Raw genomic sequence first — 26,384 nt, forward strand, 5'->3', positions numbered from 1 at the left:
GGGGGGTCTTTTATAGGGACTATGTAAACTATTAGAGACTTTCCTCTACTCTACGCCTCTCCTTTTTTCCCAGTCATATTCTTTTTTCCATCTCCATTATTTGATTATCTTTAATCAGGAAATGAACCTGTTGCAGCTTTGTTGAACTTTGTTATGAAGAAAAACTAAACAAGTCACAAGCTTAAGGGTCCCATGAGTAGGAAAATGGTCTTTGGCTTACTGAGCATGCTGCACCCTTAAAAGTAAAAAACAAAGAACTACTGTATGATTAAAAATATACATGATATTAAGTTGATACATTGCTTAACACTAGACATTGTGAAATAAATAAATAAATGACATAAATAAATAAATTACATTGTGAAATAAATAAACACACCAATAATGTGAATGAACATGAATGCGCAAAAACACAGAAGCGATAAGTGTGTGAAGAAGCAATTGAGAGTCAAAATAAGCAACGGGATGTAGGGCAATAAACGCAGTCAACTTTTCAGTGCGACCCCAGTATCATCTGTGAATTTGCCTTATTTGATGGCACGAGTCTGAGAAAGGTTCCGAGAAGCAAAGTTGCGGCGTTGTTTGTGGGGTGAAAAGTGTCTACAAGGGTTTCCAATATAGATAATACCCCATTTAATAACGTGGCGACCCGCGGCTATGTACAAATGTGTGTGTGTATATGTACAAATCCATCTTGTGGCTTTTACTCAGGTGTGTTTTGTAGTCCGGAAATTACGGTAAGTGGACGTTAATAGGAAATTAGCCATGCAGCTAATGAGCCTTAAATAATATTTATTAATTGTGAAACATCTGCCGTTAGCCTCTTATCATGTATGAACACTTTTTTTTTTTTTTTTTACTGATTTAAGACTTTAAGGACAAAGGTGGACAGCGACTGAGGATGATTGTTTTTATGAATAAAGACGATGATGGAAGGGTGCCCAAGTCAAAAAGAAGTTTCAGTGCCCATCTATGGAAACCCATATATTTGGTCTTTATAGTAATACTTCTAATAATATCACAAATATTTATTGCTACTAAAGTAGCAGCTTGGAGTGTAGCTTACTTGCGCTACTATTTTCGTGAAGCTGGACAGCGTTTTCTGTGACCATGTATCACATCTACAAACTTTCATAATTGCGTGGCATCATGATTACACATATTTGAGAATCAACCCTGTACAGTAATTGGAAAGGAGTTGTTAAAAAACATGAATGAAATACTTTTCATGATAGTTTTTCACCGTAATTTTACAAAAATGTCATTCAAAGTGAAGTTTGTATGACTTAAGTACAAGCATTTAAACCTCAAATGGTCAGCATAATAAACTCGTTGCCCCAGCTGCTCGTATGTCTGTTTTCTGTCTGCCATTCTGCCATCATTATCTGTCCATCCACTTGCCCTAACAGTGTTTCGTTTCAGATAAATAGTGCAACTGGAGTTGAGTGAGAAAAGCTTTCAGCGCAATGACTGTAAATCTCTCAAAGTGCATCATATGCTGTCTCTGTTTGCTTCAACGAACAGGACCTCACACTTTTATTCCATTACCTGTTCTTTTCCATTGTAGTGATGTTTGATGTCAAGATGAGCGAGATGGCCACTGACCCGCCCACTTGTAACTGGACCCCAACTGAGCAAACATTCCACACACGAGATAGCCTTTATTTTGTGTACGTGTGTGTGTGTTTCATGTGTGTGGGTGTGTGTTTGTGTGTAGTAAAAGGAGTGTGTCTAAAACAGTAAGAGAGCGTGGAGATGAGGAAGGAGACTGGCAAGCTGAATTACCGGAATATTGCCCCCCCCAACCACTTCTCGCTCTGTGCCTCAGTGAGCATACGAGGGTTGAGGTGGTGGTGGTGGGGGGGGGGGGGGGTTGAGACAAACAGCAACCAACCAGAGAAGTTCAAAGGTCATGAAGTATTTGCTTCACCAGTCATCAGGGGTTCTTTTTCCTATACGCGAGTCCCATGCTTGAAATACATATTCTATTCTCTAGCGTAAAGCCAAAGAAGGAATGCAAACGCTACTCGGAATGGCGTCATTAGAAAGAATGAGGTACAGTACAGTCCAAAATGGTTAGGTAGCATTTAGATTTTGTTTCAGAATTGCTGAAATGAACATCGACACAAACCAGCCACACCATGATGTCAACTTGAACAAATTAATGATATCATATACTAGCGTTGTAGCAAATAATCTGTCTTTACTATATGATAATGTTGAGTTTTGATGCACACCCTGAAAGAGGTCATTAATTTTTATGGTGGTTTAGTTTGAAATTATGTGAAACTGCACCGCTGTTAATATTATTTTACTGACGACCGAGACAGCTCTGATTAAGCATTACAGTATAGTTCTACACCACTGCAAACAAAAAGCAAATCAGTGAAATTGTTGTTCAATGAATTCCCCTGAAAAGCAACTCAAGACTTTTTGAAAGCTAATTATAATCTTTAATGGCCAAGTCAGCCGTCTGATCTCAACCCAATAGAGCATGTTTCACTTCAGGCTTGATTTACTTTGCCTGGTTCAAGTGACACGATTCAGATGTGAATCTTGACAGCATGAATACAAAAATAACGCATGGAATCGGATATCCTATCAGAATCTGTCATCTTCCAAATGTGGTTAAAAAAACCCAATTCATGTCGTATATCAGACAAAGCGAGTGCAGCGAAAAAAATGCTCAAATCATATTAACCCCATTTTCTGTCAATGTGAGCTTGACATCAACAAAATATCCAGAGCAGTGAGTGTACACATCTGGGTCAGCCCTGATGGACTTAGCTGTCCTTGTAAGTGATGTTATGATGCGCGACTGCCTGTCACAGTTCCGTCATCTACCATGTAAACCACAATGAGATAAAACTGCTGATGTTTTGTTGGCATACAATCAAAAGGACCACAGCTATCGATTGTGAATTGCAACATACATGACGTGAGATATATCTTTATTAAAAAAAAAAAAAACTTGCACTTTTATGAATTCAAAGAATATGCTTATCTTTTTTTTAAATACGTTTTTTTTGTTTCGAATGAAGCACATAAAAGTAGTGTAAACATGATCTGATACTCTGGCAAAGCACTTTTATGACTCACGCTGAGACTCTATCATGACTCACTGAGCTATCAAAATGAGTTTGAGTTTATTTGTAAAATGAAACTGCCCCCAGCCTGTGAGGCGCTTCGACTAAGACGACTGCAGGCCCGCTCCGAGAAGCCCTTCTTTCCGGTAACAGTGAGTCAGCAGGTACTATGAATGACCTGCATGAATCAGCGTGGGATGAAATCAAATCCCGAGATGTTGTTAAAAAATGCCTCTTGTCGTTCAAGTTGAATATTTCATTGTTTTGACAATGATTCCCTTGTCTGACAAAAAAAAAGACTTTTTGATTGTGTAACACAATGACTGTAACCACAAACAGAATAGTTTATATAGGGTATACTTTTAGTTTTAGACTTTAGAATTTTGACCTCCAAAAGTTTGTGTTGATAATGCAGGAACATTTGAAAACAACTTGAATCCACAGTGTAGGATGAAATATCACACGCAAATCTGAAAGGGGTTTTAAATATGCAACATACGGACAGAAACATTGATGAGCATTAAAAGGTGCAAGGAGATGTTTTACTTTCTGATGCCTTTAAGATCTCTTTGAATTCATAAGAGCAGCCAACTGCACGTAAGAGGAGAATAACGGAAATGAAACACATGTCCATCAAAACACAGGTGGTCATCTTATTAGGGCCCCTCATGACCGTGGAGATGATCTTGGACTTGACGAAACATCCTTCGCCACAGCTGCCCCTCACACTGTTCAACAGCCCCCGTGTCAACAGTCGAGATCAGCAAGTTCCTGGGAATTACACACTCTCAGGACCTGAAACATCATGAAAAAGCCCGGCAGAGGACTTCTGAGAAAAAAATGGCTCTACTTATTTATTAGGTCCAAAATATTGTTATTGTGACAGTTGCTTGTTGTTGTAATAGTAATACTATTAGTCTCATAGTAATTTAAGAGAATACAAAAATAAAGTAATACAATATTTATAGTGCAGCTCAAACTACCAGAGACACATATCATGCTCATTGATTAATCTGCTGATTCCGATTCATGCTGATCCCAATTTTTTTTCATAACATTATAAACCTTTATGTTCCAATCTCTCATCAAGCACCGAACCATTCCTTCCAAACAATTAAACAGGTTGTTTTAACTGCACATGAAGTCTCTCTCACTAATTATTTAAGGCACATGTGTCAAACTCAAGGCCCGGGGGCAAGATCTGGCCCGCAATCTCATTTTTTGAGGCCCACGAGGGGCAAATCATGTGCGCCAACTTCCTGTTTCTAGTACGTTTGCTTCACTTTTAACAACATGGGGATATGAGATATTGCCATTTATTTGTTCTTTGTGAAATACATTGAAGAATTGTTGAAACAATTAATTACTGGCTTCTGATTTCAAAATTGTCTTTCCATCAATTTATTGTGTGTATGTATGTGATAATGTAAGATGATCATACATTCATATGGGTTCACAGTCATAACGGCCCTCTGAGGGAAACCATAACTACGATGTGACCCGTCCACAAAAATGAAATTGACTCCCCAGTTTTATGGGATCAACCGATCACCGATCCCTCAAAATAAAGGAAATTGGCGCCTATTGTTCTTACATTCTTGGCCAATAAAGATGATTCTGATTGCTTTTATTTTTTTTATTTTCAACAACAACTGAATCTAACAGCCACCAGAGAGCAACAATATGTGGCCAAACTAACCACATCCTTCCTCTGTAATTTCTCCCCTCATCGTTACCTACAGGCCATCCCTCATATGCACTCCTTTGGAGGCTGTACTCCTAACTAACACGAACACTTATGCCCTAAATCAGTCTTACATGATCACGCCAGCAAATAAAAACACATTTGACTGCCGCTTACAGACCATAAACATTAAAAGGGGTACAGTGTGTCCCCACGGAGAAGAATATACGTCATTCTGATTAAACAGACTGCAAGTAGTTCTACACTGTCTTTAAACTCATGTAAACACACTTGGACAGACATTTATTACAAAACTTTCCATGTGGAAATAGTCTAAATAGTGTTTGACAGTGAATCATGTCAGTTTTAATGATGTGAAAGAAGTCACCATGATTTCTGTTGTTGAAGTTGTCTTCCATCCACACCGAAAAGATTAGACACCTCTGTGTCATTCAGGGGTCACAGATTATGCATTTCTGAGATGACCGTAATGAGGTAAAAAAAAAAAATCACTCGTTACAACTGAAAATTGAGCCTTATCTTAGAGTGATTAAGTGAGTGACACATATTCTGCATGCACATCCATATCCTGTATGTACCACCTTCTCCAAAGTCAGCTGTGGAATCCCTGGAAGTAATAGTTGGACATCCGCTTCAAAATTACAGCGTGCATGAAAGTGCTGTTCGGAAAAGAAGAACGTGAGAAGAGTTGACCAGACCTCTTTGATCATTTAACAAGAGAAACTGATTTAGAGGTCGGAATAAAGGACGACAGGAAAAGGTCAAAATATTTCATAGCAAGTTGTGGAAAATGTTTTGAGATCATCCTCGCCCTGGACCTTCATATTGCATTCTAGAATTTACGAGTTGACTGTGATGACTACTTCATGCAACATTCAATGTAGAAAGAAGTAAAGCAAACTCAAAGCTCCATTCAAGTAGTACAAGAAATAAGAGCACAAATAACTGTAATCTCTTGAAGTGTAAGAGGAATACAAGAGTGTGAGGATTGTGTTGCGGCTCAACTGATCGGATTGCATATGTTGTCGCTAACGCACAACTTGTCATTTTCTAAAGCCGAATGTTGTAACCATGGACTCATTTCATGCTCAGACTTTGCTTTTTCCTTCAGTGGATGCCAGCCCCTTGGAATTAGAGTCATGACACTTTGAAAGCCAGAGTGTGCACACAATGCGCCACGTGTGTGTGTGTCTGTGCTCGAATTTGCCTTGCAGGGGAACGGCACTCGGTGAAGACATTTAAAACGGGACAGAGAAGTGTATACAAGAAAAAGAGCGGGCGAAAGGTCACGATCAATTACCACCAGTTTTCATATAAACACAGGGAGAGCAATGTGGCTTGCAATGTGTCATTAATCACAATATGAGACATTTACTGCATAGTTTAGTCCTACTTTTCCACACAGAATGCTCTTCAGCCTCTCACTCCATATACAGTATTATTGCACATACCCTCTGTATCTACAATAGAAATCCACAATTCATTCCCTGACATTAGTTGACTTCCAGTTTGTGCCAAGATATAGTGTGAAAAACAATATTGCAGCATAACTGTACTCACTACGTTTAAAAAAATGTTATTATTACAATATCGTGCGAGGTATTTTGTATTAGTTGATGTGCCTTTTGAAATTTGTGATTAAATACTATGAAAATTAATTGAATCGAGATATCTCTACTCTCCCAATTCAAGTCTTTGGAATAAAATCTCATTAAAGTTGTTTCAATATGAGAGTAAAAAGTGAAACCATGAAATATATGTTATGTTTTAGGCAAGGTCTTAGTGTTAACCTTTTAACTTGTCTCAGGTGTTAAAGGGGAACTCACATGGGAGTTAAAAATGTACTCACATTCATAGTAAATTGTGTTGCGTTTGCAGCTTCGTATTCCATATTTCCTTTTGGCTCACCGCACCAACACAACACCACGACAAGTTTAGGATGTTTCCATCTTGCTGTTTATTTTTCAGTCACTCGACACAACATGTCTTCCCACAGCCGACATCCATAAAAGGCATTTCAACAAACGTAAAACGTCATCACGTAAACCACGCGAGATTTACGACAGTAACGAAAATATATGTGACATTCAACAAAATACACACATACCCAAATTTACATAATGACATATAATTAAATATATCATTACTTAAACTAAAGAATACCATGAGAGCATATAATTCAACAAATTGAACTGATTTTGAATATACAACCCTGTTAGCCTAATAAAAGACAAACAGGCATGTATCGCAACAAAAATCTATTAAGAATATGTGATTTTACATACTATTACTTTACTAGTTCTGTAACCAACAGTTAGCTACCAAGGCTAATTCTACCATAACTTGCTTTCATAATAGCCTTACATATGGACAAATTTGCTGTTCATTTTTGGCTCCAACCGAGGCTTTGTAACAACAACATTCTTTTAATTCTTTTCACTGCAGTTAAAGCATTAATTCACAATATTTTGAATGTTCAAACTTAATTTCACTTTCCCTGTAAAAATACAAGAGCAGTACAGGTACACGACCTTAATTAATTGCATCGCTGCAGAATTAATCTATGGGCTCTATTTTGGTAGCTCGGCCCCTCTGCGTAAAAACGGACATAACTTAATTTTTGTGCCAGCGCAAGTTTAGTCTACCTTGTATGGGGCCGTGTTGCGCCTCTCTGCACATTCCAGGGCACTGAGTTGCCTCGACTCCAACTCATCCAAAAATATAAGCGCAAGACTAAATTTTAGACCAGCTAAGATTTAATCGAGGCGCAGGCAGACAAATTTGGGACTCTGCGGACGTGTATGATGGATGTCACCGGATTTCATTCAGAAATATTAAATCAGCGTGGGCTGCGACTGGCCGGCAAGCAGTTCAGGGCCTAATGCCCCTACCCAGCTGGGATTGGCTCCAGCACGCCCGCAACACTCATGAAGAAACGGTTCAGGATGGATGAATGAATTATAATCATTATGATCTTAAGAATATTTCAATAGCACCATCACAAATCAGTCGCCATCTTGAATGGTCTCACAATCCCAAACACGTGATTAACGCAACTTTAAGCAGCTACCCCAATGGCATCTATTGTGCGCAGAACAACGGCATCACACTGTAAAAAATGGGGAGTGATATTTACTTGAAAAATTCTAGTAGTTTTTTTACCCAGAAATTCTAAGTAACTTTACAATAAGAGTTTTTGAGTAAATTTTACAAGTTGATTAAATTGAAAAAGTCACTCCAAGGTTGAACCCACTTTATGTTCCCATACACACATTTCATAGGCAAAGGAGCTCTGTTTTCAATTCAATAAATGTGTGAAATTTCCTCAAAAACTCTTCCTGTAAAATTTACTTAGAATGTCTGAGTGAACAAAACTACTTGATTTTTTTCAAGTAAATATCACTCATTTTTACAGTGTAGCTCTCTGAAGCGCCCGGTGTTGTTTGTGTGCTTTGAGAGACTTGGGATCAACATGACAATTGTGCCTTCTGCGATCAGTTCTGTAAAATAACACCAAAGGCCCTAATGAGGTATACTGGCGCCCATGTGGTCGGCATAGAAAAACGGTGCCGGTTCAGGCGAATGCCTAGTCTAGTGTGTTTGTAAATCTGGTCGACCGTGCTGCACGTCACTAGACGTTCTGGGGACCAAGAGCGTTTTCTGTTTCAAGCCACCCAGTGCATCAGCAAATATGGTTTCAAATGGTATACTTGATTTGACGAGGGGTGGGTAACACTGAACTAGTCGTTAGAGCACAAATAGACCGACAGCAACGATTTCAATAGGATTGTGTTGTGTTTTCAATTGTGACACAGTCCTCAGCTTCTAAATGAGTAAACAAGATGCTCCTGTGGGAATATAACAGCATGCATCATTTTCATCATGAGCTTCTGCATAGTTATTCAATGACACGGCTTTGACTTTTTTACCTTTGACATTTTTACGGTCAACTAATATGTGCCGGTTTGAAACAAATCAATCACATTTCTTTTTTTACTCATTTTCTGCTGGAAAAAGTACACATCCAGATCTGATGGTGAGGAGGAGCTTATTCAAGCAGAGCACAAATGTGAGTTTTTTTTCTATTTTAACATGAGCTCCTTTTTTATTACTTGTGGAGATTTGCAACCTGACCTCACCAGATAAATTGGCAGGAACACAAAGTGCAGTGCGTATGTTGAGGTCCGCTAAAAAGATCAGAATAGAACAGGGACGGCAATTTGCCGTTTTACTTTTCTAAATAGGCTTTTCTTCAGATTCACGCCAGTGTTATTATAATTGTTTCGCAACAACTCAGAGAGAATAGACAGATAAGTAAAGCTGTATCAGGGTTCTTGTTTAAAGGCATAAAAACTCATGTACTTTTACCTCTGGGTTGATTGCAGGAGGGGACGGAGGAATTGGGAAGACAGGAAGACGATAATTCCAATGAAGACGTGCAACACATGAAGGTTTTCTTTTAAAACACATGCATGATGTACATTTTCCAATAGCTGTCATAGTTGACTGAAAAAGAAAAAAAAAAAAAAAAGCAAGACCGACTATCAAACTGGGGCCTATCCCATAGCTGATCTTGAGCAAGAGGCCAGCTACTTCCCGGACTGGTCGCCAGCCAGTTTCACGGCACAAATAGACAGACAACCATTCAAACTCACATTCTCATCCATGGGCGATTCAGAGTCGGCAGTTAACCTAACACAAATGTTTTTAAACGGAGAGATGAAGCCTGTCCAAATACTGAACCGTAAGTCTCTCGTGGGTCCACTTGCATGCTCAGAATTATATTAAATTAAGCATCAGCATATTCTAACTTGGCACATGGTGGTCATTGTTTACACCAACTTATCCAATTGACTGGGTAATAAATTTCAGCATATTTTGTCCTGATGAGGATTAGTTTCAGTGAGCATACCAGAGAAGCACGGTAAGCAAACGGAGGCAAAGCAGAGAAATGTGAGAAGGAGGCTTGAAGCTAATTTTGTTCATCCCACCAATTTCCAACTGGCAACTAAAGAAGACAGGATTTAAAATAGCACAGCAGAGAAGCACACATGACGCATCCCTCTGATTTTGGCCAAGACGTTTCCAAACTGAAAAAAAAATACCTTTAGAGACTAACTACTAGATTGTGAGCCATTATGCCCTCTTCCAGTTTTAACATCGGCAACCTTTTACACCTTGCACATTTTCTTCATGGAATGTAGAAGAATTGCCACAGGCAAATTCCACAATTTTGGAAAACTTCTAAAACTGGAATCTGTTATTGACAGAAAGGGGAGAGCAATTTTATAATTAATGCCCCCTAAACACACACACACAAACACAAAGGGATTGTAATTGCCTCTCGATGCCACAAAATGGTGGCAAAGCACCAGAACAGGAAGGATGACCTAAGAACACACTCTGGTTCAGTATTCCAATGAGATGGATGTATTTATTGTGGTCTGTAACAACACACACATGGACTAGTAACAAAGCATCAAGAGCCATGCATCTAGAATGTACAAAATCATGAACCCATGTTACATCAACAACTGAATTCAGTAGTCAAATTATTCGACATAAACAAACCACCCTTATGTGAGGATCACCAATAGAATCGTTGATAATATCACAATAGCCTAAAAACATACTGGCATGTTGTCTTTATAATACTAAAACAAATTGAATGGCTGTTTGTTTTAGTGTTGTTTATATGGCTTTACAAGTTAATCGATTAGTTTTTGCGTAATTTGATATCTTCCTTCCCACACAGATAGAGAGAGCACTGCTCAGCTTTGTTTGTCTTCTCCGAACACTCCAGATCCTGCCTGTGCTGCACACGTTGTCCCTCGGCCCTGCATGGAGGCACTTGGTGCTGGCGCCAAGCAATCCCAAACATCTGCAATTGGTCAACACGTACACTCTTGTTTATTGCTGTGCTAAAAACTCACACCAGAAGGGACTCTCAGGACGTCATAATTTCCGACTTCAAAGCTGGCGTACGTTTTCTTAATTCTTAATTATTCCTTTTTCTTTTTTGTGAACGAATACAGTTCATTCTGTTTATCGTACCACCATAAAAGAGGTGACAAAAGATGCCATATGTCCCAACTGTGAGTGGTGTGATTACTTTCTTTTAATTTTCTGTGTTGAATTGGCAAAACAGATCCCAAATGAATTAACTGACATGTTTCTCATCTTATTTTGTTTACATGATTCCAGTTAAGAAACTGGGTGGATGGATGTTTTACTGCGTTGGTCTGAGCTGTAAGAGTGTCATATACAGCTAACGTCTCGTGGCCGTGTATTTTTTTTCTTTAGCTGATCAGGCAGTTATGATTAAGCCCAATGAACTCTAGCTGATGTGTTTTGACTGGCAAAACGAACCAAAAACAACATTGAAACCATACACCTGCAGTAGGACAAAAGTTTTGCTGCTGAGCCTCCCCCTTGCAACAGCAATTACGACACGCTATGTGAAAGTCATTTATGGAAATTTATATTCACAATAGAGGCTAGTATTTCTTACGATTTCTGCGACAGAGAGTACTCTCATGAGGGAATCTGTCTATTAAATTCTTTAAAGAAGACAAATAATATTGAGATTACACATCTGCTTGATACACTCGTCAAGGTAGACTGGGTGGACCAAAGGATTATGCGTATTTATCCGAGAGGAAAGAACCGCACGGCAGACTTTTGGTGTGTTTATTTAAACAAGGTGTTTAACAGATTAACCCTCGCAGAACTTGTTATGCTCCATTGATATTATGAGACATCAACACGCCTTTGCAAAAGAAAGGCAAAATCTCATGATTCTCTCTGAGCCATCATTATTGGGTGTTAAGCAATCAGACCCACTGGGAAGATAATTCAGTCTAGTCAGTAAGAATTACAATAAATTTGAGAACATTAGCATCTGCTGAGTATCTTTTACACTACTGACTTGAGAAAAAACATAATTACGTTGGGACTCATTACAGCATGATCTTGTGTAAAAGATGGTACAAAACAAATGAAGTTCAAGCGGCATATTCAGGGAAAACTGCATCTCAAAAGCAGTGAAAGTTGGCATCGAAGCACCATGTGAGACCAAATCACAAATTATGTCATGATATCTTGTGAGATTACATTTTTGTGTTCAACCATACCGGACTCAAGGTGGTTTACCACTAGTGGTACAACAGCGCCCTCTAGTGTGGGCAGCGTGGCTCAGGAGTAGCGCGGTTGTTTCCCAACCTGAAGGTTGTGGTTTGGATCCCCGGCCCTTGTGACCATGTCGAACTATCCTTGAGCAAGATACTGAACCCCCAGTTGCTCCTGATGGTATGTCATCAATCGGTAGAAACGATTTGAGTACCGAAGGTAGAAAAGCGCTATACAAGTGACAGTGGTGTATGAAATAATCGCCTCAGTTGCTTTTAAAGCAGCCATCGTCTGAAAGGCTTCAAGTTTAAGTAAAAACATCCATCCATCCATTATCCAACCGGCTTTTGCTCACATCCGAGCAGTCCACCCTAAATTAAGACAGTGGCATTTTTATTTTTAAGACTTATTTGCTTTTAAACATTTATTTAGGTACATTTTTACTAAATTAAATGCAATATATTTTAATTCAATTACTATTAGTATTTTTTTTTTAGCACAGCGTTAATTTTCAAACTGCAAACTGTATCATAATTAAATAAAGACCCATTTTAAATACACTTTGTAGGAATAAAAAGAAGACTTGGGACTTCTGTATGTTAATGTTAGTCGGTAGTTTAGTAAGTAAACTAAACTTTTTTTTTTTTGCTTTTCCTTTTGTTGGAGGAGTAATCTCCCAAATCTGCATAATTATTTTTCCAAAATATATTGTTAAAATGAGTTCAAAATGGTTTGCCTGCTTCTGCGTGTTCTTCTCTGTCGAGACGCACAATCAGTAAGGTTTTTTCTGCACAGAACAGACACAATGGACATGAATATATTGTTTCTGTTATTGTCAATTGAGAACTCAAACGTGTATTCATAATCTAGTCTTACCCGCAATGCGTGTTTTCTAGCTGCGAAGAAAAAAAAAAAAAGAGACACCTTTCAATATCTTTGAGCTCATTTCCAGTAACTTGGCGATGTAGCCGACATGACGATCAATACTGACCTTGGTGAATGTACCTTAGCATAAAATACAGGACAGACATCAATATAACCAAAACGCAGCCAACAGTGAGCAAGAACAACCAGCTGCTTGGTTCTGAAGGACAAAACAGAAACGATGATGATGTTCTTCTGCTGCCACAGAGGAGTAACTAAAAAAATTGTGACTCACCTTCCACAATCAGGATGAAACTTTTTTTAATGGGCATTCGCAGAGACTGATGGGCGACTGTGCATGTAAACTGACGGCCTGAGTCTCTGAGCGAAGCTTGGAGGTAGAAGAAGCCTGACAGCGAGTAGGTTTTGTCCATGTTGTTTTTGTGACTGGAGAGCAGGACATTGTCGAGCGCCTTCGGGAGAGGAGCGCCGACCCTCTGGACTGAAGATGCCGAGTCCTGCTCATACCAGACAATGTGAACGTCCAGAGGGTAGTAGTTCTCTGCTTCACAAACCACCTTCTTCATCACACCATCTTGCAACGTCAGCATGGGACCAACATTGAGGGACACCTGGGGAGACTCTGGGAATGTAAAACGGGTGAGTTGCATTTTACCAAATAATGTTTATGAAGCAGCATATAGTAACACAATTTGGGAAAAAATTCCGTACGACGAATTTTCATGTTCTATGTGGTCTGTCTGGTCTGATTGTTTGACGTCTGTGGAATAGAATTGTTTTACAAACTGTAAAAATTGTTAGCGTAATTGACTGACTTTACTTCTGCAGACAATTATGGGTTACAGACCCCCCAAAAGAATCATGTCACCGTTTTATTTTTACTATTGCTCACCTTGAATTTGTAGACTTATATCAAGGCTGGAAGACAGCGGAAACACTGACACGGCGCACACATATCTCCCGGCATGTTTGACCTCAGTATAGGGGAGAGTGTAAGAAAGGTCACCGCCTGCCAAATTCCTCAGTTCAACTCCCTTCCCGTCGCTTTGCCCCGAGTGGCTGTCATGACTGAAGAGATTGCGTCGTTCGCCATGGTACTGCTGGTACCACCGCACGCTCACGTTTGGTCTCTTGTGGTCAACAGCAAACTGGCAGTGGAGCTTTATTGGGAACCGCAGGCCTGAAGTCACCATTGGGGTTTGTGTTTTCATCATTACTGCAACTGTAAGCGCAAATGTGACAAATCACAAGGTTAAGAGCCCAGTCTTTAACAAGGCTAAAGATAGAAAGATTTCAGAGTTGTTAAGTGAAGAGTATTCATATCATTGTTGTAATGTATTAAGGGATCAAAAAAGAAGTATTTTTATTCATTATATAGCAATATATATTTTTAAATTAATTTGCTCATTAAATAAGTTATCTTTCTTTTTTCCCCCAGAAAATTAACAGAATCTGAGGCAGCCACAAAAAAATCAATTTTGGTTGAGTCCTTGCAATAGGTTTTGCTCTGGCCAACCAGTGAGGGGGACACAAAATACAGCAAGAGCTACCACTATATAGATATAGTTCCGTTCAGCCAAAAGAAATGCTCCCACACAGGAAGGCCGGAGCCGGAACCGGTCGATGCAGTTGACCACCGTGCCACCCACCCTGTTGCGTTGAATTAAATTTTTATCTTATTTTTTATTTCAAACGCTAGCACTTGATACGGAGCTAATGATGTCATTGCGGGAGGTTGCATCTCCCTGAGAAAGTCGTGTCTGTGTGGGCAATGGCGGATAAATGCAGGATCTTCCTTTACAGTCCTTGTGTGTCTGTTTTTTAGGGATTTGAAGTGGAATGATCATCAGTAACATCACAGTTAGGTATCAATGTAGACTACCTTTAATAATGAGGGTCTGTCGGTCTCCAATAGCAGGCCAATTGCGGACATCCTGCAGTCCAGAAGAAGGGGGTTCACATGGATATCGAAGGACTCCAGAGATAGTGAACAAGCCTTCGGTGTGTTTCAGGGTGATGGCGAACCAAGAGTTGTACTCATGAGACTTCTGGCTTGGCCAGATCGCTTGGACACCGTCTGTGTTGGATCGATGAATGCCACACTCCACGAGATCCGCTGTCATGTCGCCCATATAGTGCCGCAGGTCCAGTTTGGACTCTTGATAGAGAACACAACAACAGACTCAAGTGGTGCCTTTCAATGTTTATTACTGACATGGAAATAGAAGTCTCACCAATGACAAGGAAAGTGACAGCGTGAGGGTTAACAGGACTGTCTCCTCGCTGACCAAACTGCAGAATGCTCGATCTTTGCAGGACCTGAATGTCATTCTCACCCTTATTATTGACGAGGGCAATATAGTCACTGAACGTACAGGGCAGCCATGTCTGAGCTTTAGCATGCTGGGCACCACCTGCAAAAAAGAAAATCATTTGTTGGTGGAAATTGGATTTGAAAAGAAACAATTTGGCGTGGCATCGTAGACCAGTGGTGACATGGGTCCATGCACTACAGTCTTTCACTTTGTCCGCACAGGAAGGCAATTCAGAATACAAATACAATTATGTGTCTTACTAGTAATTTCCCCCTACACTACTGGGACATGCTTTGGCAAAGTAGGACACCTCCATGACACTCGTGAGGCGAAGCTGTTCACTAGTTGATTTCTGCATTTACTAATATTAGTATTACCATGCAATGAAGCGCGAAATATTATCGACTAAGATATTATATCAGTAAGACAAAAAACGCACACAATTGTCAATTATTGCCCTAAGAATGTACTTGTACATAGACACCGAAGAAAAGACGTGATTTCAACACACATGCCAGACTTGCAGATCGACTGACGAATGAACACGAAAGTCTCTCTTTCTCGAGTTAAAACTTTAAATGTTGAATTACTTACCCGCACATAGAAATAAGAATAAAGTTAATAACTTTAGTAAACACATGACCGTAACGTAAGACGTCTTCGACTTGCTTTTCGAGCACCAGGTATCGGTTTACTTTCACTTTCATTTTCGAGAAAAAGAAAAAAACAACACGCGAAGCGCTGCATTGTGGCGTTTTCAATGGGCATTTAGCTTGGTATGTAAGCAGATACAAAACAAACAGGTACACCGGCATATTTCGAATTAAAACATTCAGAGAGCGTAATTTCGTATGCCTTAAAAAAAAGACTGTTCACAAGCAATTTCTCACACAAGCCGGGGGATGACGCTGTAGGCAAGTAGCAGCACCTGGATCTGCTTCTTGTCTGGCCTCGTTGACCAGAGAAAGCGGAAGCGTCCCTTTTTTCAGCGGAAGCGTCCCTTTCCCTGCACGCTTTAAATGTTGACAGATTTCTGTCGAATTGCATGTTCTCTGTCATGATTTATACACATTTTGGCTGCAAATCACAACATTTGACCGAAGCCGTTTTCAACATCCTACATCATCATGGATCAAGGTAAATCCTTCACTTTTAAGTAATATATAATATATACGTATATATATATACTCAGAAATCTACTTAAGTACAAAAGTAAGAAACTATTCTCACAATCAATTTTATATGATACGCGTTTTGATAACTTAAAAAAAAATGAAAAAACCTGTTCGAAAGAATCTGCACAGAAATTACTTTAATTGTGCAGATTGCTTTGTGCTGATTTGCAGACTACACTTTATACTTTAACATTGTGAAAATTACTACTTTAATCGATGTATTAATTGAATATTAACACAGTTACAAAAACACGTAGACGGTGCTAAACCCCCATCTTTCCCAACCTTACTCAAACCAAATGCACATTACATCCTCAGGTTACAAACATCACAAAGCATATACCTGAACATCCGTATAAACAACCTATATGTGCACATGTACAATTACCAATAAAAAATCATCCACGAGATAGAGAGATAGATAGAAAAAAACAACATCGAAACAATCAAGTGACCTATTGAAATGTAAGTTATGTCTACGCATTAAGATGTCCAATATCAGCTTTTTGTAAAATAAATAAATAAATAAATAAATAAATAAAATAAAAATGTCTGAATGGTTTCCAGATGTTATCGTATTCACCAGTTCATTTTAAGGAAATAAGATATTCTCTCCAGTCTCTAATGTTCCATAAATTGGAGGAAGATCTAAATATGTACGTTATTTTCTTTTTGTTTTTGCGACAGAAGGCATTACTGGTGTCACACTTTGATTCCAATTACTGTCTCAATATTGCAACTTGGACACTCACTTGGACACTATTTATTATATGAATTTTTGTCTTCAAGTCAGTCTCACGCTCAACCCTGGATATAACTATTTTTCACAGAGAAACGCAAATCCAATTTATTTTCTTCTTTTTGCATGTTTAAATACATCAATTCTTCATTCATTTAAAGATTAACAGTTCATGTAAGAAAATGTGAGGGGTCTTTGGCTGGAAAACTGATGACCAAATTCATGTTATTTCTCTTTTCCCTTCAGACTGGGCCATTCTTCAGGGCTCTTTTCTCCTTGCTGAAAAACTGTATCTGCCCTCGTCCCTGAGGTTGCTCCAGAAATGTGACTGGCACAAGGTGGGAAATCCAGTCCTGGCCGCCGTGCAGGAACTTTGTGCCAAGGAGAATGTTGGCGGTCCTCACAAAAGCAAGGCTGACTCCTGGAGGAAGCAGTTAGTGTGTGTTGTGTGGTTGAAGTTGTTGAGCCAGGAGCATGGAGAAGACGTGGAGGAGGCATGGAGGGAGAACCCCTTCTTCCTTCGACAGAACCCCCTCCCAGAAGTCAACTACACTGTGCTGATCGAGCTGCTCAAATCCTTGTCAGCTGCAGACACATTTGCTCATTTACTACTGCGTCTTCCTCTGTGTCAGATGTGTTCTGAACTGGAACGGTTGTCGGAACATGTGAAGAGCATCCCCGTGGGTGAAGATGATCTCCACTTCTTTCTTGAGTTGTGGTGGCAACTGTGGAAAGGAGATGAGCAGTTTGAAGAGGGGCAGGATTGTATCGAAGTGCTATTTGCCAACCAGGTTGCTCATCTTACTTCTCAGCCAGTTCGTTTGGCTCTTCATGCTGCCAAAAGGCTGAAACTGGACTCATCGGTTTTCTCAAAGAACACTGATATCCTTGACATTCTCCTTCACACGCTCTCAGATATGAAAGATGTCATATCTAAACCGGAGCACTGCTTCCGTGCGCTCTCTAATTGTCTTGATGCTCTTTACACGACTTTCCTCACAGATCAATCAGTCATCCTTCCAATCAGGGACAAGATGGTCTTCCTATCCAAAGCAATAAGCGTCAGAGAGAAGAACACTGACAAGCTGAGTTCAGATCTTCTACAGGACGTTCAGCGAGACCTCAGAGCCTCTTACACCCCATCCCGTTTTCGGCCCAGCAGATTAAGCTTTTATGAAGCCTTAAAGAGGGTGTCAGAGCTCATTCAGTTCTGGCAAAACCACGACTTGCTGAATGCGGGTAGCAGCTCTCCTGCCAGCTACACAACTTTTAAACTACAGCAAAGTGTCCACAGAATGCTGGCGGCTCTCGAAGAAGCCAACATGACAGGAGAAGAAGAGGCTGAGAAGATGAAACTCGGGGACTTACTGTCATCACTGGCTTTCCCAGCGATCGAGAGTTCCTGTGAGGTTAGTATGATGGTTGCCATGAGCATCATCAGTCACCGGCTGGAGGACTATCATGACGTCACTGTGTTGTTTGCCAGTGAGAAGAGCTGGGTGGCTCGTGATGAGCAGTGGCTGGACTGCCTTGAAAAGAACCAAACGGCCTTCCAGCGGTGTGACGCACTGATCCAACTGGCCAACACCCTCACATGTCAACTCCGCAGCGAGAACTTTGGTGTGAGCCGGAGCAGGAGGCTGCTCAAAGTTGTCACAGCCGTGTTCACTGCACTCTCCTTGCGAGACAAGAATCAAGCCTTGGCTGCCATTCTCAAAATATCGAGCAAGGGCTTCTTCGGATGCTCGGGCAGCTCCACTTTGATTGCCAGCTTTGAGCAGGAGCTCAACATGGCTTTCAATTGCATCATCCAGGGAGGAGGCAGAGCCTCAACGGAGGAGGGCAACCTTACCACGGCGGTGTCGTTAGTTGCGAGAGTGGCCTTCCAGAACCCTGAGGCCACTTTGAGATCATGCTGCCATTCTGCCATCTTCAATAAAGGAGCATTCTCTCTCATGAGTAAGATCCTGAGGCAGTTGCCCGGCCTCGGAAGTTTGACGGAAAGCAACGACCGGAGAAGAAATCCGACACGTCTACTCTGCAGGTGCCTACAGGGCGTAATTGGCAGCAGATTACTTTCAGACAACGAAAAGGACCAATTCCTTCAGTTTGCGGCTCTCTTGATGATGCCAGTGGTGACAGGTGAAGGAGAAAAAGAGATCCTGTTGTCACCTCAGGAGCTTGTCAATACCTTCGTCCTCCCTAACCTCACTCTCTCAGGTGAGTGTTTGGTGATCCATCAGTTTTCTATTTCCATTTATTCATTTTCCCCCTGCTGAAAACACTTTATCAGTGCATGTTTTACGCTTGTGTCTCTGTATCGACTCATAAGAGCCTCTCAAAGAACAAACTTCACTGTTCATATACTGAATATATTATCTTAATATTATGAATCGTGACTTGTAGAGGTTAGGTTTACATTTCACAGCATTTTTTTCCTGATGGCCTTCACTTTCATTTCATTGTTGCTGGTTCTGACAAAATTATGCAGACAAATCATTATGGCGCTCTCTGAGACCCATTATAAGAGAAAATTTGCCATCATAATTCTTACAGATGAAATGTGCATGTCTCCAAGACTTCTTGGTGCAACCGTACTATACGCACAATCGCATTTTCACCGTAGCGACAGACAATTATGTGAAAACGCTGCGGAAAAATCAATGTATTCAACTTTGGCGAGCTCCACGAGTGGCAACGTAAAATGGCTGTTGGTGGCGTCACTTCATGGGGTAAAAAGCGAGTTAGTGGCATTGTTAGTCCATTCATATTGAAGTCCATGCGTGCTTCAAAAAACACAGGTGTCAAATTCACAGCCTTACGCTGGTCATATAATTTCATGTGGCCTGCCAAAGCAAATCAAGAGCGTCTACTTCATCTTTATTGTTCAAATCAAAAGTACCAAGATTGAAGTCCAAACGGAACGCTCATCATATTGCAGTTACAATTTTGTTTGTTTTGATAAACATTTCCACAATGAAAGCGCAATGCTCACTAGTCCAATTGATGACAGCAACTGAAAAAGAAACAAAAAACAATGGCATTATAAAGAAACATCGCAACATGGCATTGTGTACTTTTAGAAAATAAAAACACTATTTTTTTCATTACCTTACTTGCCTTTTTGTTTAACCTACACAAATGTGTCAGATCATTTTTCATTTTAAGAGTCTTTTGACATTTTCTTCTCATGCCTATCAAGCAATACACTTTCAACAACAACAACAAAATACATGAACACATTTTGAACCTGACTATGAATCATTTTGGACTTTTGTTATTGTGTACGGCTAAGAGCTATCAAAGTTTCAAGGAGTTTATGATATGGTTTTAATTTTGTTTCTGTTTGTTTTTCCGTGTTTCCTTTGCTTAATGTACAACTCAGCATGTGTCTTTATATTCCCTCCAGGCAACAACTCTGTTGATCTCAATCTAAGCCTGCAACTTCTCCACGCTGCCTTGTGTGTGGGTAACCAGGAAGTCGCCTCCTCCTCAGCCCACTGGCTGCTGGAATGCTCCCCCTTTCCTTTGCTCTTCATCCTGGCACAGATGCACGACCGGGCCCTCAGGTTAACCACAAAGACTGTACTTTCATCCATCCATCCATCCATTATATGAGCCGCTTTTCCTAACACTTGCGTGCTGAGCCTCTCCCAGCTGTCTTTTGGGCAGTTTCCTGCCAATCGCAGAGAACAACAACCACTCGCACTCACAAACCAAACCTAGGGCCAATTTAGAGTGTCCCATTAAGCTACCACGCAAGTCTTTGGAATGTGGGAAGAAACTGGAAAACCCGGAGAATAAGTTCACTTAAAACTAGAACAGACGATTAAATTATCTAAAAAATATTTATTTATTGAACATATAAACCGTTTGCAGGAAATCCTTTTGCACGTTCAAAAGGAAGTAGGAAGAAATAAAAAATTATAGTCCTATCCCTTATTTGAATTTGTTTCTAATGAATACAATAGATCCTTCATGTAGTAAATCCCAACAAGAACAGAAGGTCAAGTAATACACTCGCACATGCGGGCAAAGTTGAGTGCAATAAGCACAAATTTAGTACAATAAGATGAAAAAGGAAATTTAGCAACAAAGAAAGTCTCAAATAAAAATCAAAACCTCAATACAGCAGTCATCTTAAAATATAGTGCTTTACTTGGGTAAGTATAAATAATAGAATTATAAAAATATACAGATGAGAATTAAAAATAAAGATCAACACATTCCCAAATAATTTATGTATGAAAAGCATTTTAATATTTTTACATTTTCCATTTACATTTTATATATTGTACTATCAGCACCTCCAAATCTGAGACCATGGTTCTCAGTCGGAAAAGGGTGGGGAGGAGATTCTGCCCCAAGTGGAGGAGTTTAAGTATCTTGGGGTCTTGTTCACGAGTGAGGGGAGGATGGAGCGGGAGATCGACAGGCGGATCGGTGCAGCCTCCGCTGTGATGCGGACGCTGTATCGGTCTGTCGTGGTGAAGAGAGATCTGAGCCAAAAGGCGAAGCTCTCGATTTACCGGTCGATCTTCGTTCCTACCCTCACCTATGGTCACGAGTTGTGGGTCGCGACCGAAAGAACAAGATCTCGGATACAAGCGGCCGAAATGAGTTTTCCTCCGCAGGGTTTCTGGGCTCTCCCTTAGAGATAGGGTGAGAAGCTCGGCCATCCGGGAGGGACTCGGTGTCGAGCCGCTGCTCCTCCACGTAGAGAGGAGCCAGATGAGGTGGCTCGGGCATCTGTTTAGGATGCCTCCTGGACGCCTCCCAGGTGAGGTGTTCCGGGCATGTCCCACCGGCAGGAGGCCCAAAGGACGACCCAGGGTACGCTGGAGAGACTACGTCTCCCGGCTGGCCTGGGAACGCCTGGGCATCCCTCTTCATCCCTTACTCAATTCATAAATATCACTAAATATATTGCTGAATTACATCTTAACGTTATTATTCTATTATTATTATTAATATTATGAAAACATGATTTGCCAATCAAAAACATGGGCAGATTCAGAATCAACGCAAAAAAAAAATGTATGAAAAAAAAATATGTAAAATGTACTTACATTTTTTTTTTCATACATTGATTATTGTCATTTTTTTGCCTTAATCTCCTCAGGATGCTGGTTACCCAAAATTGCCAACACCCTCAGTTAACAAATCATGCAAAAACTATTAATATTATTATTAATTAATATTATTTACTCAGTATTTGTGTTTTTGTGTTTTGGTGAGAAAAAAAGCCATTATTTTAGGAACGTGATATATAAGTGTTCTTTGTTCCCATTCAAGGTAAAGGGGATGTATACATCTTTATTAGTTATTCTATTGAGATTATTTTTTTAAATTAAATGCAGCAGTGAACGAAAAAGTATACATTCAAAAATTGGTTTTGAGTTGCTATGGACATGTACTGTCATGATTCCGTGCCTCTGAAATCCTGACCCTTTGTCTTTTGCAAGGTGTTGGGAGCCACCACCAGAGGGCGCTGTCCACCGTTGGTCCATGGAAACCAAAGAGCTGCTGACCTCGGTGCTGATCACTCTGGCACAGGTCGTTGGTGCCCAGGTGGAAGCTGCCCCAAGTCGCTGGTCCAGAGCTCTGTTCTGGCTCCATGATAAGATGAAGGCACTGGACTGGACGGTTTACTTCCACCTGAAACCCGTGTGGGGTGAACACTTCAAAAATGAAGTTCCCTCATCTCTGTTGGCAGTGTGTGATCTTCCTGAGCAGGTGGGAGGTCGTTTGGAAGCTGAAGCTGCTTCTGCTTTTGTAAAACGGTCGTTTTTAGTCAAGATACTTCCTCACAGGTCAACCTTTGGGCACTGAAATAAAATCCCCCACTTCTTTCACCCACACAAAAAATCGGATGCTCTCTCAGAAACTTAAAGGACTGATTTTTCCAGAAATTACAGCGTTTGTCCAATTTTGAATTATGCGCCTCAGGAGCACTCGCCATTAAACCTTTGACTATATTAGATGAGTTTTAAAGCAGATAGATAATTATAAAGTAAATGTAATACTATGTGGGTCAAAATGAATTATTTAATAGAGTCAAGTGTACACTGATAGAAGACTTAGTTTCAGTAAGATGTTGTGCTGTACCAGGGGTATTCAATCACTACTAAAATTTCCTACAATTAAAAGGCCCAAACTAAAGTCCAACTTGTGTCTTATTGTGTAGCCTATTTCACATTTCTATCAACAGAGAGCACTTATATGGTAAATAGTTCGCAATTTTCCGATTAAACAGCTTTCCCAGTCAAATAAATATAAGGCGTTTATTTCTGATTCAAGAAAATGTAAACCTCAGATTAAAGTAAAGTGAAAACTTTTATGAGGACTTAACCTAAAAAACTAATGGGTGCCACTTCCAGTAAAATAAAAAAAATATATCAAATATCTCGGTTTTTTTTTTTTTTTTAGTGAATATTCGTTTGTACCCTGCTGGGCTGTAAACGTGTGCATGATGAGTCGAATAGATCTGTCAAACTGCACTCAAAGTTCGATGATTTTGCGAGCTGTCACCTCAGACTTCAGGGGGTAACTCCGCAAAAGAGCTGAATCTTGTTTCGTGGTCGCGCTTCACGTTGCCACTTTTAATTAATGCAACGGTTTCGGAGCATATGAGGCACACTGGTTTTGTAGCGGCTGTTGGCAGAAGGAACAAATTTCTCCATCCACTCAAATCTAAATAAACGGTTTTCCGCTTTGACCTTCCTAACTTTGGAGCAAGCCGTGCCGTCAGCAACGTTCTCTCTGCTGTTCTTATGTGCTACTGGCTGTGGATCGGAAACAAAAGGTTTGATCGGATCAACTAAGTGACGCTCTTGCCGTATTAGGTAGAATAGCAGCGGCTGTGATTGCAAATGTGCCATGAAAAATTTCTGTTAGTGTACATTTAGCATAAATTGGTCATGGGTCTGGTCAGAACTATCAGTGGGTCCGCCATTTGGTGATGCCTGTGCTATTCTGTGTCTTCAAACTGATTGACTTTGCTGCATGTTTGTCTTTATATCATCTTTAGGAGTGGTCGGGTATGAACCTGCCCCAGTATGGACACGGCACCGGTCTTTTGGCGTGGATGGAGTGCTGCGCAATGTCAGACTCCCTTCAGTCCACCATGTTGTCTTGTCTGGCTCTGGACCAGCGCCAATCAGAACACGTCAGCATGTTCAGTAAGGGCCTGCTGGTGGCGCTAACCCAGACCATGCCATGGTGCTCCGTCCCCCAATGGAGCCGAATACTTGGAGCCTTGAAAGAGCTCATCACCTCAGGTCGCCTCCATGTGCCTTTCTCACTGGAGTACGTGGAATTCCTGCCCCTCCTCGATTTGAGGACATTTTCCTATGAACTCTGCCTCTCGGTCCTCATGCTCCGAGTCCTGCAGCTGCTTTGTGGATCCAGCTGTTCTCATTGGCTGACAGGAGACGGCTGGGCTCACGTTGCCAGATTATATGCTCACACGGTGAGGGAGGTGATGAACTCGCTGAAAGCAAAATTAGCCCTACCCACGTCTGATGCTCTGGCGGTCTCGCAGAAAGTACATCCTGAACCAATGGCAGTCAAAACTCCCAAAATGTCCCAAGACTGTTTGAAAGATTTCAAGGAACGTACGCAGCCTGTCGAGCAAGTTCCAAGTCAGGAAGTCCTTTTTGTTCTCAGTCAGATCTTCTGTCACGTTCAACACATCCAGGTAAGAAGCACTAATGTATGTCATGGAACGAAATATTTTCTGATCAGAGAATGCCATCTTCTCATGTACAGCCAGGAACGTACCAATAAATTAGAATATTGTTCAACTCATTTCATTTCAGTAATTCAATACGGAGTGAAAAACGTGATATTGATTCACTACACACAAAATGATATATTTCATGGTTACATTTTTTAGAATTTTGCTGATTCTAGCAAAAAACCCAAATTCACCATCTCAAAAAAATGAGAATTTTACCAAACTGAGTAAGCGCACCGTAATCTACCCTGCACCTGTCTCTCATTTTTGTCAAAAGTAAAAAATAAATAAGGGACTACTGACCCAATATCTAAGGAGCTGACATGAACCCTGTAAAAAAATATAAAGTCCGAATTCACACCACCCCAAAAATATTGTAATTGCCTGTAGCTGCCACAGGATGCTGGCAAAGCACTTTTTTTTATTAGATCAATAGAATACAACTTTATTTATATTGCCATCAGGCTCTGGACTGAATCAATGAAGCTCCTCTGTTTGACATAGTTGCAAAATAACCAAAATGTACCTAAATGTACCAAAAATAACACAGAAGCAATGTTTTATGTTGTTGAACTTTTGGCAAATAATAGATAGTTTCCCAAATAAAATTCACTAATGGCAGAATTACAAATGCCAAACATCGTATACACAGGCGTTCTCTGTTCTTTACTACAGTGATCTGTTTTCTTCACTGGTGGATTTTGCACCCGCTGCCATATACTACAGATTGATTGCTCTGATTTTTTTTGTAAGGTGATGATGCCAGGAGGCCAGAGTGAACCTCTCTTCCTGTCCAGCCTGGAGATCCTCAGTCATTACCAGGCCATTGCAGGCGCTTTTCCTGAGAGCAGCAGCCCACTAGAGAACGAGAACACCAAGCACTTCTTCCACACCATCACAGACAACCTGGAGAACCAGGAGATGAAATCTGTTCTCCAACAGAAGATAGCTCAACTCACGTTGGCGCCTGCATGAGGCCCTTACTATTTTATTTTTTTTTGACTCACATTCAGTGGCTCCAGTCTACTTATGACACGTTTTCTTGCAGGGAAATGAAGGCACAGGCTTTGATTTTGGGTGAATTAAATACAAATTGTTAACATGGTGTGTTTGTATTTTATTGGGATCTACTTGAAGGATTTTGAGTTAATTTGTTTAAGAAGAATGTCTTTAAAGGGGAAGTCAACCTCCCAAAATTCTTTGCAATAACATGTTCAATGTGCCCTTACTAGTCTAAGCATGGCATTCTGATTAATATTGTGCTTGTGGAATGTGAGTTTATCAGCGAAATCCATCCATTTTTAGTCATCTCAGGGGGCCGCCATGTTGGTTATTCTGTTGACTGAAAATGACATAACAGTTGCTCAGGACTCAGAAAACAACCATCAATGCTTTCGTTTAACTGTTTTCAGAAACTGAGCCTTTATTGGTCGTTAGCTGAGGCCTGAGAAACCGTCATGTCATTTTCGGTCGACAGAAGTGACAATACGTCCACCCCTTTAGATGGCTAAAAAAGGGTGCGTTTTACTGCTTAACGCATATTCCACAAACACAATATTAATCAGAATGCCATGTTTTGAGTTGTTGGCCTCTATCAAACATATTCAGAAACA

The 26,384-nt window shown here is 40.4% G+C and overlaps 2 protein-coding genes across 4 annotated transcripts; one reads left to right on the plus strand and one right to left on the minus strand.

Moving 5' to 3' along the window:
- Positions 1-10,198: 10,198 nt before the first annotated feature.
- LOC148333855 (tapasin-related protein-like) lies at positions 10,199-15,999 on the minus strand. 3 transcript variants are annotated; one of them, XM_088300388.1, is made up of 9 exons: positions 15,714-15,999; positions 15,039-15,218; positions 14,687-14,962; positions 13,697-14,026; positions 13,079-13,426; positions 12,911-12,924; positions 12,796-12,815; positions 12,656-12,706; positions 10,199-10,672 (listed from the first exon to the last, which is right to left on the minus strand). In XM_088300388.1, the coding sequence occupies exons 1-9, from the start codon at positions 15,757-15,759 to the stop codon at positions 10,483-10,485; spliced, it is 1,455 nt and encodes a 484-aa protein (XP_088156514.1). In that variant the 5' UTR covers positions 15,760-15,999; the 3' UTR covers positions 10,199-10,482. The 3 variants fall into 3 exon arrangements, with proteins under 3 accessions (XP_088156514.1, XP_088156515.1, XP_088156516.1); XM_088300390.1 differs by having other exon boundaries at positions 10,531-10,672; positions 12,911-13,003; XM_088300389.1 differs by having other exon boundaries at positions 10,523-12,706; positions 12,911-13,003.
- A 23-nt stretch (positions 16,000-16,022) lies between these two features.
- gemin4 (gem (nuclear organelle) associated protein 4) lies at positions 16,023-25,876 on the plus strand. Its single transcript, XM_088300387.1, has 6 exons — positions 16,023-16,256; positions 17,280-19,253; positions 20,443-20,602; positions 22,499-22,769; positions 24,064-24,732; positions 25,525-25,876. Exons 1-6 carry the CDS (start codon positions 16,247-16,249, stop codon positions 25,744-25,746), a joined length of 3,306 nt encoding a protein of 1,101 aa, XP_088156513.1. The 5' UTR covers positions 16,023-16,246; the 3' UTR covers positions 25,747-25,876.
- Positions 25,877-26,384: the final 508 nt, after the last annotated feature.

This window comes from Idiotropiscis lumnitzeri, chromosome 7 (genome assembly GCF_059441095.1).
Source record: "Idiotropiscis lumnitzeri isolate Australia: NSW breed Sydney's pygmy pipehorse chromosome 7, RoL_Ilum_1.0, whole genome shotgun sequence".
Taxonomy (NCBI): Eukaryota; Metazoa; Chordata; class Actinopteri; order Syngnathiformes; family Syngnathidae; genus Idiotropiscis; species Idiotropiscis lumnitzeri.

What these genes read in the sequence shown, in the direction of transcription:
- LOC148333855 (XM_088300388.1), bottom strand. Translation starts at nt 15,759, where the DNA reads ATGTGTTTACTAAAGTTATTAACTTTATTCTTATTTCTATGTGCGG. An exon ending in TATAAGTCTACAAATTCAAG is followed by an intron (nt 13,427 to 13,696) that starts GTGAGCAATAGT and finishes TTACATTCCCAG; the next exon opens with AGTCTCCCCAGGTGTCCCTC. An exon ending in CTAGAAAACACGCATTGCGG is followed by an intron (nt 12,707 to 12,795) that starts GTAAGACTAGAT and finishes TGTTCTGTGCAG; the next exon opens with AAAAAACCTTACTGATTGTG.
- gemin4 (XM_088300387.1), top strand. An exon ending in ATGCACGACCGGGCCCTCAG is followed by an intron (nt 20,603 to 22,498) that starts GTTAACCACAAA and finishes GTCTTTTGCAAG; the next exon opens with GTGTTGGGAGCCACCACCAG. An exon ending in TGTGTGATCTTCCTGAGCAG is followed by an intron (nt 22,770 to 24,063) that starts GTGGGAGGTCGT and finishes TATCATCTTTAG; the next exon opens with GAGTGGTCGGGTATGAACCT.